Consider the following 14,471-nt stretch of genomic DNA (forward strand, 5'->3'; position numbering starts at 1 on the left):
ATGAACCTTTTTTTTCATGGTTTCTCCCTGCCATCAAATGCCATCAAACCAATCGTGGGACCAGGTGGGCTGTCTGGTGGCCACCGTGAACCCTGAAGTCATGGATCAGTTTCCTCATATGACTAGTATGGCATGGATCACTTTTCTCATGTGACTAATATGGTGTGCATTTGAAACTCAAGCGTGACTGATTGGTTAACTGGAGGAGGTGACGTGAGGGGAAGTCCTTGCCCAGCGTTTGAGGCGGAAGGCTGAATATAGTTCAGTACGCTTACTGAAACCGTAGTCCTGTCTTCTTTCCATCCGCATGTGCGCTTCTTCGCTTCGTGCAACCGCGAGAGAGAGAGAGAGAGGAGATGACGTTCGGTGGGACGCAGGCCTACGGTGAGCCATCGTATTGGGACAAGCGGTACTCGCAGGACCCAGGGCCCTTCGACTGGTACCAGAAGTACGCCACCCTTGCCCCCTTGTTCAACCTCTACATCCATCGTTCTCACCGCATCCTCATCGTCGGATGCGGCAATGCAGGTGACAATACAATGGCCTCCTTGAATTCCCTGTGTCTCCTTCCTCTTCACCGATCCTCTTCCTCTTCTTATCCGGATGGTTAATTTCATTCTTCATCCCCGAAACTTGTAACGACGACTCTGTCTGCCGAGGGGCTTTCCTGTAGCCAAAGAGCTTTACGGTTTTATTTGTACAATTTTGATGGGAAGTTTATTGATTCTCGCTGAAATGGTATATCATCATGATATATATTGATTCTGTCGCTTAGGCATGCCCGGATCATGCAAAATTTTCGTGTGACATGCTCTCCCTTTAGGGGGATGTGATTCCTATTCCGTTTTTTAGTGCTCCCGATGCACGCTGTTATCGCTGGAATATTCGCAAAAGTGCTCTGTAAACTTTAGTCCACTTCCCGGCACTACATGCTTTGGGGGACGAGTAGATAGTGCATCCGTAAAGCACCAGATATTCTACAGCTTAGATTACGGTTTTGTAAAACTTATACTCTGATGGTTAGATGCCACTCCATCGCTCTTCCAGGTGATTTTTTTTTTTTTTTCATGTGAGCGTCAATCATCTGGGAGACTGGAGAATTCTTTGAAGGTAAAACGGAAATTATGTTCTATGTTTTCAGCAAAACTGGGTGAAATTTTCGTCACATCCTCCCTCGCATTTCCCATCCTGTAAATCCCTCGGGCTTTTTGAGCTTCTTGTACGTACGCACTGAAGATCTTTTGTTACAGCCTCTTATTTATGTTTCAAGACCTTTTCAGAGCCACGATTACCTGACTGATATTTGAGTTAACCTGGTATGAAGGATTCAGTTCCTGTGCGTTACTCTTTAATGGACTAAAAATTTGCAGCGATTGGAGAGGGGATGCTTGATGACAATTATGAGGACATCGTCAATATTGATATATCGGCTGTAGTGATTGATGCCATGCAAAAGAAATACAGTAATCGTCCACAGCTGAAATGTATCCTTCTTGCAATTCTAACATGATTGTGAATCTACTTTATTTTTCTCCACATGTTTACTGTTTGGAGGTAATGACCTGAATAAAAGCATTTAGATATTTGGATGGATGTGCGGGATATGCAGAGATTTGAGAGTGATTCATTTGATGTTGTGATTGATAAAGGTAGGGTCCATTAAATTTCCACTTCATGGTCTGTAGTTGGGCACATGGATGCATGTGTTTGGTATTTCTTTGTTTATGCCGTGGTTTTCATCCTCTTCTTAATTTTGGTTGTTCATGAGAGGCTGGCTTCTTCAGGGACTCTCGATTCTCTTATGGTAAGCACCACAAGGCTGTGAGTTATTGTTTGAAATGTCAATACAGGACGTGCTAAATGATTGCCAACCTTGGTATGCAGTGTGGGCAAAATTCACAATCGAATGCAGGGAAGATGCTAGACGAGATATGGAGGTAATTTCAGAATCTGAGATTCAGCATCTGTATGAAAAATTTCAAGTTTCTGGTAAATTTCTCTTCCTTAATTTGTGTATGATCTACTGAAACAGTTAGTGATTGAATCAGGGTCCTGAAGGATAGAGGTGTATATATACTGGTAAGTTCCTTTTTCTGAAAAATATATTGTGTATTCAACTTTTTGGGGCATAAACTGTGATCTCATTTCTGGGTAACATGTACTTGAGAATAAATAGGTTATTCATGTTTTGATGCAGATCACCTATGGAGCTCCATTATATAGGTTATCCCTTCTGCGCGAGCCATGCTTTTGGTCAATAAACCTTCATGTGATAGGTTAGGAAAGATTAAGAGCTTTTATACTTTCATTCATTCTTCTGTTTTCTTCACATTCTTCTATGGATTAACTATGACTACAGTCAAAGCATATTGCTTTCTTCTAGCTTGATCAATCAGTTTGATATACTAAAAAGGTAAATTTCTCAAAATTCCAAACACCACACTTGTTCTATTTATTTTGGAAGAAAGCACTGAACCTTCATCTACAATAGGCAACACTGAAGCAGACAACTGATGTAGACAGGCAGTTTCTTGTGACTTTCAAATACGAGCTCAAAACCAAGGGATGTAGAATTAGTCGCTACTGGTTCTGCCTAGTTGTTAAGTATGAGATTATAGTCCAGTAATAAGGTTTATATTGATGGGCAACTTTTTATAAATTTCAAGTGTCGATAGAAAACCAAAAGAGATACAAATTTTCCATCATAGTTTTTGCTTTAGTGAATGTGAATTATGAGTCATATCTTGTTAATAAAAACCAAAAAGAACACCTATGAGTCATATCTCCTTAATAAAAATGCCCATGAAAGTGATAGGGGATTAAATTGAGGCAAACTTAGGTTGAAACCCACTAAGCAATCCAAGATATAATCTTGAAAGTTTTCTTTCCCAATTTTAAATCATAATCTTCTAAAGCTTTTCCTCTTTCATTTCCTTTGAAAGCTTTCTCAATACCATTACCATCTTCAACAAACATAAAAATAGGCTGAGTAGTGGTGCTTATGCATCCCTATAATCCTTAACCTTGATGTGGGTTTTCAACTGTCCTGCCTATGTAGTCTAGTTGGTTCTATCTTGCTTGCATGTTATGCCAAAAATGAAGTTGTTTGCATATCAGCCACTTGAGAGAGTTCTCTTTTTTGAAACCCTTGAAGGATTGGAGGTGAACTTGATATTCCCCTATTTAGCAAAAAACATGAATTTTGAGGAAGAAACTAAGAATTCCTCCAAGAGATTGAAGATCTAATGCTATGTAAAATATCCATCAACCACACAACATCAAGTCATAAGAGACTTGATAGACAGCACAAGAGAGATCTCTCCATGTTTATGTCAATGAGTATGGGTGCAGTGCTATGTCACACGGGTGCGGATGCGATATGGGTGCGGATACGGGGATACGGCAATTTTCAAATTTTTTGGATACGTGGACACGGCTACATTAAATATTATAAAAAATGATAAGATTAAAGAATACATTAAATTAACAGTTCACTCTTGCAATCTTGTTAGAAAATGTGTTTTATCACAAAAGTACTGAATATCTGAAAGGATTGTTCATGGAAATAATTGGATGCATCATAAAAAATTGATAAAATGAAAAAAAAAAACATTAAATTAATGACTTTTATTTTTTGCCGTGTCTGCACCCGTATCCCTGTGTCCGCGTGTCGACACGGATACGTGGGCTATTTTGCCATGTCCGTGTGACATAGGTGCAGTGAGGACATAAGTGGAGCAATTTAAAAAAAGCCGAACATGTGCACACACACAGATTCATAGATATAAAAAAATAAGGATTTAAACAAACAAAATGATTCGTTCATGGTTCATAATTTATAAATGAAGGAACCAACTAATTGATCAATTTCATCATTAGAAGTGGAAAGAATGACAAGCTCCACAAAGTCCATAATAGAAGCATGCAAATTATGTTCTTCAAAGTCAATGTCCTTTGGATTTACATCCCAATTCTTGGATGAACCCTCTGCGACATAATATGACTTAACTCAATATTTAACTTCAAAGTTCAAACAACCAATCCACTACTGAAATTTGATTTCTACATAGCAAAAATAAAAAAAATACCCTTAGGGGCGTTTGTTTATTTCCCCCAATTTAGAGGTGAAACTTCACCAGGAGAAAGTTCCGAAAGAGTTGAAATTTCACCTCATCCTAAAATGAGGTGTGTTTGATGAGCTAGAAAAGTTCACCTGGAGAAATTTATTGGTGTTTGATGGCTAAAGTGACTGAAAGGAAGAAAAGTAGTTAATTAGCTAACTATTACAAATGTTATCAATTTTAATTTGAATTTCAATAATCACACGACTTTTCTTGGATGTTATGAAAGAAGACCTGTTAATAAGTTTCAATTTTCACATCTGAATTGGCTATAATGGGATGCAGAAATTGTTGGTGCTGCAGAAATTTTCACAACTTAATTGCTATCCCACTCATTTTGCATGTAAAAGATACAGGTTTGCATTGCGCTTGAAAACTCATTCAGTTTAAATGTATTGTGATAATCAAATGTAATATGAACAATACATTACTTTGCGGCGTTGCCAATTTGAGTCCTGATAAAATCTATATCCAAGCGATTTGAAAAAGGAAACCAGTTAGCCGACAATGAAGTTCAGAATTGGCAACAAGAGATATACCAACCAGTGGCAGCCGATTTAAACCTTCCCATATATTAGAAACCATGGAGACGGAAGATGAATGAGAAAACAGAGACGAAAGATGAATGAGAAAACATTCATTCCAAGGCCTGAATCTCGACTGGCTGCCAAGGTGACTGGTATTTTCAACCAGGATAACCAAGAAAGAATGGTGAATTTTTTTTGTGTTTGATGAAGGGAAATCCGTGCCATTTCCCTCCTCTACAGTGTTTCATCCTGCAATCAAATGCTCCATCAATCTAAAGTTCAGGAATATAATTGTAGGTTGGAGTGGACACAAGCTAAATCCTCTGCCCCTTGATGTTGTGGATTTGAGAATATGTGTTTTAGTTTATTTCACAACATGATCATGTCATAGGTGGAAATAGAAACTTCATTGCAGGATGTTGGAGAATTGGTGTTCCTGATCCACCAAATAACTACCAGTTAATAAGATCTTCATAAGTTTTGTCTTCGAAGCTTTTAATAAATTAAATATCTTACTCAAAAACTTCATAAACTCATTATTTACTAACTTCAGCATTTGATGATCATTAAAAAGACTTCACTAAGCATATCATCCTATGCTTGGGCGTTTTTGCATCTTCGTTAGGAGGAACAGGACTAACACCTCTCAACAACTATGTTTGTTTTCCATATTGTTTGCAATTTAGTGAGTGTGCATTACAATGCAAGAGGGTGGTTGCTTTTACCTCATCACATTTTTCTTAAAGCTTCATTCACATGATTGAAAAAAAACTGGATCATCAAGTGCAATATTTTTCTTCTCATGCTTATATATCATAGTGTAAATTTTTTCCTTTCATTTTATCTCACATTTCACAACCCATTAACCCTTGTGAAGCATGGGTCCTTTTTTATCAACATTGCTGAAAAGTGGGCTTTGCAATTGGGCGTTTACATTAATTTCACTGCAATAAAATTTCCAGTTATTGTTAGTCACCATCAACATCAGTGCATTCTCGACTTTGTTTAGTTCTTTTGATCATTGTAGTCATAGATGCAAAATGAGTCAAAACAACCTTCGATAATTTCAAATCAGGATGCCTATTGAATATACAGAGTATGATGATGGTTTACCGTAAAGTGTCTGATGTTTCTGCCATGTTGCTCAGTCTCTTCAAACTATTATCACATATTATTCATTTGCATCTTCTTTTGGTACGTTGCAAATACTTTTTACGTGCCAGATTTAACTCGTTCACCACACAAGGAGTTTAGAAGATTTGACTATACTTAGGATCACTCTCCAAGCTAGTTCATGCACAATTGCATGCTAGAGAATTGTTAGTACATCTGCACAAAGATATCTTCATCCAATTCTTTTATCACTTCTATAAACTCCTTCAAATACCCAGCATCTTTATGCTCCTCAAATAGATCAACACACTTTAAAATAATTGGCTCATTAAATGAATAAACAATAACAATTATTCATGGTTGCCTTTGCATATCAGTCCACTCATAAAAAATGATGGGGATCGTATAGTTTTCATGGGCTCATAACCTGTGAAATTGCAGTTAGCCAAACCTGTAACCATAAAAGAAAGTGAACTTGCAAGGAAGAACCTTTCCCCATATTTTTAAATGCTCTTTCTATTGTTTTATCGGTTCCCAAGCCCATCTTTCTTTTTCTTCGAAGTATCTTTGTCTACAACAATACTCTAAGGAACAGACAATTCACTTGATTTTACTAAATTTTTCTTCAATATCAGTCACGTCTTGTTCTTTTTTCCAATTCCATCAACTTGTGAATTCTGTCAACTCTTTTGCATTCTCTAATTCCATAGTCATAGGTTTGCTGAACATGTGCTCTAACATGTGTGCAGGAGCCAGTATATTGTCCATGACTGAAATTGTAAATGAAAAGCACATTGCCACCATCACCATTAGTTTTTTCTTCTTTTGTCACATGCCTCAAAGTGGCTGAGAAGGATCTGTTTCAGCTACAGCAATGCTGTTTGTACTGCCACTGTTATATGAGTGCTTACAACTGCCTCCCCTTATCAGCCATTATATCTGAAAAGCGAAAAGTGAAAATAAGGTTGCCTACTTCCCTAGATAACACAAAGAAAAATGCATAAAGAAATAGATAATATGAATAAAACTCACAAAACACTAAAATTCTAAGAGTTTAAGATTAATAGAATGACCTTAAAATCATAAATATTCATACATTCATATATTCATATAAATTCTGAAAACTTAATATTGCATGGAGTTAAAACCTTGGATATTACATAAACAGTGGCTGAAAACTTTATGAAATACTTAAATTCTTAATTGAATACTTAAGAAGTTTATAAGAGCCAATTTGGTGAACCAGATTCTATGACAAGAAAACATGGACTTCAAATTGCATCATTCAACATGGTTATTGATTAGTGTAGCAAACCTAGTGGTAATTTTAAAATATCTGTACACTTTCTGATAAGAAAAAGTATAACCAGATCAGACAAAACACAAAATCTGGTCAGAGAAAATAAAATCTAATTAGATGGAACAGTAAAGAAAGAAACTCTGATCTAACGTTACATAAACAGAATTTGGTCTAATACAGAATCAAAACTTAATGTTACGTAAACTTTCTCTTCCTCTTTGCTTTCTTTATGCTATAAACAGATTTTGGGGATTTGTAACATGTTCTACTATATGACCTATCACATGTTCTACCTCTTTTCCCCTTTTACATGGATCGCGGGTTTTGCTTTTGTTCTCGAACTAGATCTTGTGCTGGAATCAAGTGGATCAAAAGTGGAAACCTCAATATCCATTTTCTAGTAATCAACATAGCCATTTTAGCATCTTTCATCTTTAAAAAATATATATATATATAAATCTATGGTAAAAATGGAAGATTTTGTACCTTTCACAACAGAAATAGGTTATCCTACACAAAAGGAGGGTGCCATCTCTTTCTTCAACAACAAATTGGTCCTTACATGTATCTAGCCTTAAATTAATTTTTTCTTTTCAACAGATTTTGTACCTCACATATTGTATTGGGTGATATTGACCCATATTGTACGATATGGGTCAATATGGGATGTTACAGCCCTGTAATATCATAATGCTTTTTCTCAACCATTACATTAGATATCATGGGATATGGTGCAATAAGCGAAAGACGACCCTGTTCTGTTTGACTTCATTATAGTATGGGGTGTTCAGTGAGTCGAGCCAACTTGAGCTCAACTCGAACTCGCTCAGGTAAACTTGACTCAAGCTTGACTTTGTTAATAAACAAGTCGAGTGTGAATTAAGAAATACAAGCGATTAAATAAACAAGTTGAGCTCGAGCTAGGTAGGTTTGGCTTGTTTACACTTAGTTAAGTTCACAGGAAGACAATATGTAGGAAACGTCTTATTATATTATTACACGAATGAAACTATTGCAATGGAGTTTCTTGTGGCTAGCAAGGATCAGTTTGCAAGTTTGAACTTGATCCTTTCTATTCTGTTTTAAAAATAAATTTTTTATAAACGGCTCAAATGGCTCTGTTAAGCTCATGTCAGATCCCGACGCGAGCTTAATCGAGCAGAGTTCAAGCCTTCTTAAGCTCAAGCTAGGTAACTCAAGCTCAACTTGAGCTCGAGTTGAGCCTTTTCGCACGCGTGCCAAGTTCAAGCTGGCCCAGCTCGGTCGAACTCGGCTTTCTGAACAGCCCTAATAGGATGTGCTTTGTGATATAAATTGTTCAGTCTTAAAGGCCTTTGAATTTGGAGTATCCTCATTCTTTCCAGCAATGGTGAAAATCTGTTTTCCCAGACATTAGGGGTGGAGCTAGAAAAAGATTGTGGGGGCACATTTATACTTTTATGCATTTCATAGGGGGCCAAGTCATATTCTCTACAAATTTTAAAGAGGATGTATGGATTTTGTATGAACAACAGATGAGCTTTAATTTTGTTAAAGGATCAGAGGCAAGATTCGTGCTCACCTATTCATAATGCTGGAGTTGAGACCTTGAAGTTGCACAAAGCAAAGAGGTTGATATCCAAGGTGCATCTCTGTTGGTAAAATCATGTAAATTTACTTAAACCCATCCAGAAAAAAGGCCTCACCCAGTCAGGTAGTCGTTTATGATTGTAGCAAGATGTGCATGGATCCTGATATCCATACCTTCAACTTGGTGAGTTAATCCAATTCACAAAGTCAGTGTGCATAGATGATAGACCACATCTTATGCAGTTGTATTGGTGTGAATAATAACACCTCGAAATGCTAGGCTCGAATTGCTAGCTCCAGCATGCATATTGTTGCTTGGCACATTTCTGTCTGGCCATGCACATTGAAGCGTTTATATTTCTTTTGTTCTCGATTTATAGATGGTTTCTACCTTGTGAACATAGAGTCAAAGAGGTGATGATTATTGCGGCAATGTTTGTGCAGAGAAGTTTGGATCAGAAAAGGAACCACAACGTCAGACATGGGAAGTGACAGATGCCATTCCTTTGAAAGAAGATGGTAGCTTTGACACCTCGGTGCTTGGAGACAAACCTGATGTCCATTACGTTTATGTGTGTATCAAGGTTGGTCGCCTACCTTGCTTGCTTTCTGTTTCTGTAAGACATATTAATCGTTCTTACAATTTTGTTTTCAGGACAAGTCATTAAGGGAATTAAAGTTGACCAAGGAGATTAAGGATGAGATGGTGGATAATGATTGAAAGTCTGTTACTTGCACAAGGCATTGAAGATTCTCTTGGTGTATCAATTTGACATGCCAAGTCTCAAGCACGGGTAGACTGCGAATATTATTGGTTCTCTGGAAGTCAACCTGTCATACTATTTATTAACGTTTTCAGTTTCATGAGATCGAAAGTTGGGAATTTTGACTTTCTGATTCAAAAGATTGGTATAAGAACAACACAGTGGGTTCCTGATTTTTTCTTTCCTGGCTGACATTATGTTAAGGGACGACCGCCCATTGTGGTGGTGTTCTCTTTCGTTTCCACATGGTCCATGGAGGCTCCATGGATGGAGGACTTGTCATGCCTGAATGCCTGTACCAGTGGGGACACCTACATCTGAATCCAAATTGATTTCTTTCTCGCTGATATATTTGTAGTGGCTGGATTGCACTTGCATCTGAATTATGTACGTTCCTAATGCTGGGAGATCCTCTTGCATAATTGCTAATATTTGCTTAATTTCGAAGCGGTTTAGATATCAGAATGTATGGATCTCATCTTCCAGTTTGCCTTTCTATCCGGGTAGGTACTATGTGTGGGCATGTATCTACGTGGAGCCAGGTGAACGTTTGGCTTCGTCGTGCTCTACTATTGCGGCTGATGTACTTGAATAAGCTTAGTTTTGGATGCCGATCTACTTTTGTTCGTTCATGGATTTAGCCATTGAGGAATTCTGTTCTGACCAGTGCCGAGTGGTGCAAGCGGATCGGATTTGGACTAATTATTGTTATGTCCCAATCCAATAAAAATCGGTAGTGGACCCAAATCCAAAAAATATGACTGAATCCAATTTCAAAAAATTGTGAGACTTGTGAAAAAGCTCACCATAACATTATGCTTAATGAAAAAGTGGTGAGAAATGCGCACTTTGCATGTGCTTTTTCAGGCTGGCTGCTTGTCGGGAAAAGTGCGAGGATTGGCTTTTTGTGCGAATCCAATTTTACAGAACGTCAAAAAAGGTATTCAGGTTGGTTCTTGCGCTACGGTTGAGTTCTTTCAAGTCCATTTGAATCATCTAGTGGATGGTCTTTAGATCTATGACGACTGAAAACTGAAATGTATGAATACTTGCTCGTCTGAAGTCAGGTTTTCTGGATGTCCCAAAAGTGAAGGACGCCAGCCTGTTGTGCTGAAGACTGCAAAATAGTTTGATAAACTGAATTAGTCAGTGTGTTCAGTCTAACATGATCTATCGAACGGATTCTGCAGTTTTTCCCAGTATCCGGATAAATTTGGATGTTGGAGAACTACATATGTAAAAAAAAAAAAAAAAAAAAAACCTTATATTGACGTTCTTTGGGATGGTAATGCCCAAAAGAACAAAGAATAGCAAAACCGAACTCCAAGCAAGAGGGAGGGCTTCATATCTGGATGTTTTGAGAAATAACCGTCTTTAAACGTGGGGTCATTTGATCGTTTGGGGTGTTTGGCAAGCCCTAACGCCTTCAAAGACACTTGCATTTGTGCTGCAAATGATTGTACATCACGGTTACATCTGACACTGTGAGCTTGGTATCCTCTTTCTGTTTGCAAGCTGCTGTGCCTCCTCTCTTTCTCCCCCAATCACTTTATGCTTCTTTCTTCGCTGTCTTTTTTATCCCCGATTCACGGCCTTATGGAGGACCACATGTGCAATCAATTGGGGACAATCGGAAAAGATCCAGCGGTTTCATGGTACAATAAAAGAAGAGACAAAAGAACAAGTATAATGGAGAAAAGAAGAAGACTTATTTGATTTCTCATCAACGGATAAGGATTTTGGGACATTTTTTCTTCTAGTATGTTTTCGTGGAACTACTAATCATACAATAGCCACTTTTAATTCCGTGGATAAGGCTGAGGTCAAATAAGTCATATAGTCACTATTTAAGAAAGAGCACCTGTATTCTCGGACACTGTGGGATCACTAGTGATGCTCCATGTTGACAATAGTTTACTGTGCTGGACCAGTATCTTCCACTCGAACGTGAAATCCAAAAGTTCATGCAATGTCTCATCTCCCTTTGTTTGTTGGCTAACGTTAATTTAGTTATGAGGCTATTTCTTATTCAAGTTTTTTTTTTTCCTTGTCGAACTAGAGGAAATCAACTTATAACATAATCTCATACATGATATATGTTCTAGAAATGATTTTTCTAATAGCTTTCCAACAAATGAGAAACTGTCATATCAATAGCGGGCAGCTATTTTACCTTGATCACTTCGTCCTTTTCTGGATCCTACATGATAACATTTAACACTTTTTGCTTTTAGGATTGTTATCACCACTTTCAATAAACTAGTTGCTGCTTAATTATGACAATGAAATTAGGTCGGTCCACTGGTTAAATCCTACTTCAGAATCTGTAGCAAAGTGGTTCTTGGTAGTTGAAACAGTACATATAACATGTTTTTCTCCCCATGTGCGCTAAGCTAAACATTTTGTATTTTGCATGACCAAGAGAGACCTCACCCGCAGAAAGGAAGATGCATTTAAAGGTTGACTTCTTCTCAAATCTTTCAACAGAACTGTACATTATAAATATCAAGTAGTTATTTGCGATTATAAACTTGATACAAAAAAATTTACTTTTCTTGCCATTAAAATATCGAAATGTTCTTGCTACAAGATGCTAGTTTGATTGAATGGACCATGTTGACATCTAGTAACAAATGTGACACCAAAAGCTGATACATGAACCTATACATAGCATTGCGTGTATAAAGTTTCAATAACTTGTGCACAAGGAACATTAATTTATCTTCCTCACGGGAGGAATTTCTTTTAGCACTTTTAATTGCAAGAGTATTCATTGGCTCATAGTCAAATGTTGTAAATCTTTTCAAGATATCATTAGAAAATCTTTATTAACTTGGACATAAAAATGTAAACTTCCTATCAACGAGTAATCTCTATTCTAACGATGGAAGATGCATCACTTATTTGAACTCAATCATGATTAGTTTGAATCATATATTTATCATTTCCTACTTACAAGGTACAATCTACATAAAATGACAGAATTGCAAATCTTGTCTCACTATTCCAAACATAATCATAATGATCAAACATATTTGCTATACTATACAATTTCATTTATGACTTTATGAAATGTCAAACATCCAAATATTATTACAAACATGCGATGACTCTTTTCACTCCATAATTTATTTCCTTGTTCTGCATAACATAACCTTTTAGTTGTTCCATGAAAATAGTATCTTCTAAATTTATTATAAAAAAAATGTTATTCGAATGAACTTGAAATGATTCTTCAAGATCAAATTCAGATGGATAATAACTCCAAGAGAATCAGGTTTCAGTTGACAAGCTGGTATTATCTTTGCGGTCAAGCGGAAGAGGACATTACTCATTCATTTTGGGACTTCCCTGTCATGATTGAGTTATATAATAGCACATAGAGTCAACCACGGGTTATCGTCAGAGAAGCATCAGTTATCTAGGATGTGATTTTCGGATCTCATGAGCTGAGAAAATCAAGCAGGGTCCCTGACCATGGAGATCTTGGCTATTTACCACATGGGCACATTTTTTTTGTCTCACTCATAACGACATGGCTGTTGGAGGGAAAAGATTGGACGTGAAATGAATGGCATTAGATGTCCCTTTTTAACATACAGGGCATTATTAGGATCTAACATGTATTGCTTAGCATTCTAATTATTCAGTTTGATTCCATAGTTCATGTTAAAGCATTTGTATCATCTAGTTTTTGCAGTTAGCATCGCATACCATTTTTGTTAGATTAGTTGCCTTAGATTTTTGCCTTTAGGATGAGTAAAGAGGTTTCAGGTTTATGCACACACTGGGAGACTTTTGAAGAATCTATCAGAGGTGAACACATTGAAAAATGCAAAGACTTACTGAATATATATTGAGCACATTGTTGGGGCATTATCTTATATGCTTAATCTTTCCTATGTATAGCTAGATTTGACACTTTATTTATTTATTGTTCAAACAAATTATAATATTATTCTTCTTTTTATCTTAAGGTAATAAAAGTATTCTTGAGTATATTGTTCTGAAATTTCATATATATGTTCTCTGAGTTTGACATTCAATTGAAAATATTGTTATAAAAATTATTTAATTAAAAATCCCATCATAAATATACTCTACATAGTATATAATAAGTAGCTTCAGTTTTTCAACATGAATGCCACTACATATGGGCATAATCCTCTTAAAAACAACACACATTCTGCATGATTCATGTTAAGTCTGTAGTCATGGCATGAAATGGGTTGAATGCTTTGGCATCTCCTAGGACATACTTTTAAATGTTCATCATGTTTTTTCAACCACTTCTCTAAGATCACATATCAAGCATTAACAGTTGTAGGGCTTCATGTCTTGAACCCTATGGTGACAGGGGAATTCTGATCAATTTTGTACTAAAGGTTCCTTTAGCTTTCTAAAAACTAATTTTATTTCAAACTTAGGAGCATATAGATCTCGTAGTTTTGCGTTACAATTAGGTCAGAGGCATGACACTTATACATTTAAACACTAAACAAGGTAATTTGGTCCTTAGATGAGTCACCCCTAGTAAAGAGACTGAGTGGTCAATCCTTATACCTACAGGACGAGTCCCATCTCTACTTTCATAAAGTGAGTTAATCTTTTACCCAATCGGTTGTGCGCAAGACCCAAAAATTTTTGCATGTAAATAATTAGTCAAAAGGAACTAAGGGTTGACTATAGGGACTATAATGATCCTATTATGAGCTTGGTCTTGGACAAAGATTGCACAATTGCCGTAATTGTATAGCTTCATGAGAAATAGATCATTTTGACTCAATTGAGTTGAATTGAACTGAAGTAGAGAATAGGGAGCTAGAAATGTCACCACATCTACCTCAAATAAGTATGAATGGCCCATAAGTAAGGGTGAATTGGCCTGCACTACTTAATTTTCAAGGTTCACTAAGCGTACCTAAGAAATGTGAGGTAAAATGGTAAAAAACAAAGTATGGTAACCTTGATGAATTGGGGTTTTATTGGGCTTTAAGTGTGTTGGGATCTAATTTGGACTGCTTGTGCCATTTATAGGTAAATGAGCCAATAAGAATTCCAAGCATTTGAAAAATTG

General features: G+C 36.7%; 1 protein-coding gene across 1 annotated transcript; it reads left to right on the forward strand.

Moving 5' to 3' along the window:
- The first annotated feature begins 225 nt into the window (after positions 1–225).
- LOC116254215 (uncharacterized) lies at positions 226–9,777 on the forward strand. The gene is made up of 9 exons (XM_031629431.2): positions 226–528; positions 1,371–1,484; positions 1,581–1,649; positions 1,785–1,804; positions 1,885–1,937; positions 2,049–2,079; positions 2,198–2,276; positions 9,075–9,214; positions 9,286–9,777. Exons 1-9 carry the CDS (start codon positions 357–359, stop codon positions 9,349–9,351), a joined length of 744 nt encoding a protein of 247 aa, XP_031485291.1. The 5' UTR covers positions 226–356; the 3' UTR covers positions 9,352–9,777.
- The last annotated feature ends 4,694 nt before the right edge of the window (positions 9,778–14,471 follow it).

This window comes from Nymphaea colorata, chromosome 5, assembly GCF_008831285.2.
Source record: "Nymphaea colorata isolate Beijing-Zhang1983 chromosome 5, ASM883128v2, whole genome shotgun sequence".
Classification (NCBI taxonomy): Eukaryota; Viridiplantae; Streptophyta; class Magnoliopsida; order Nymphaeales; family Nymphaeaceae; genus Nymphaea; species Nymphaea colorata.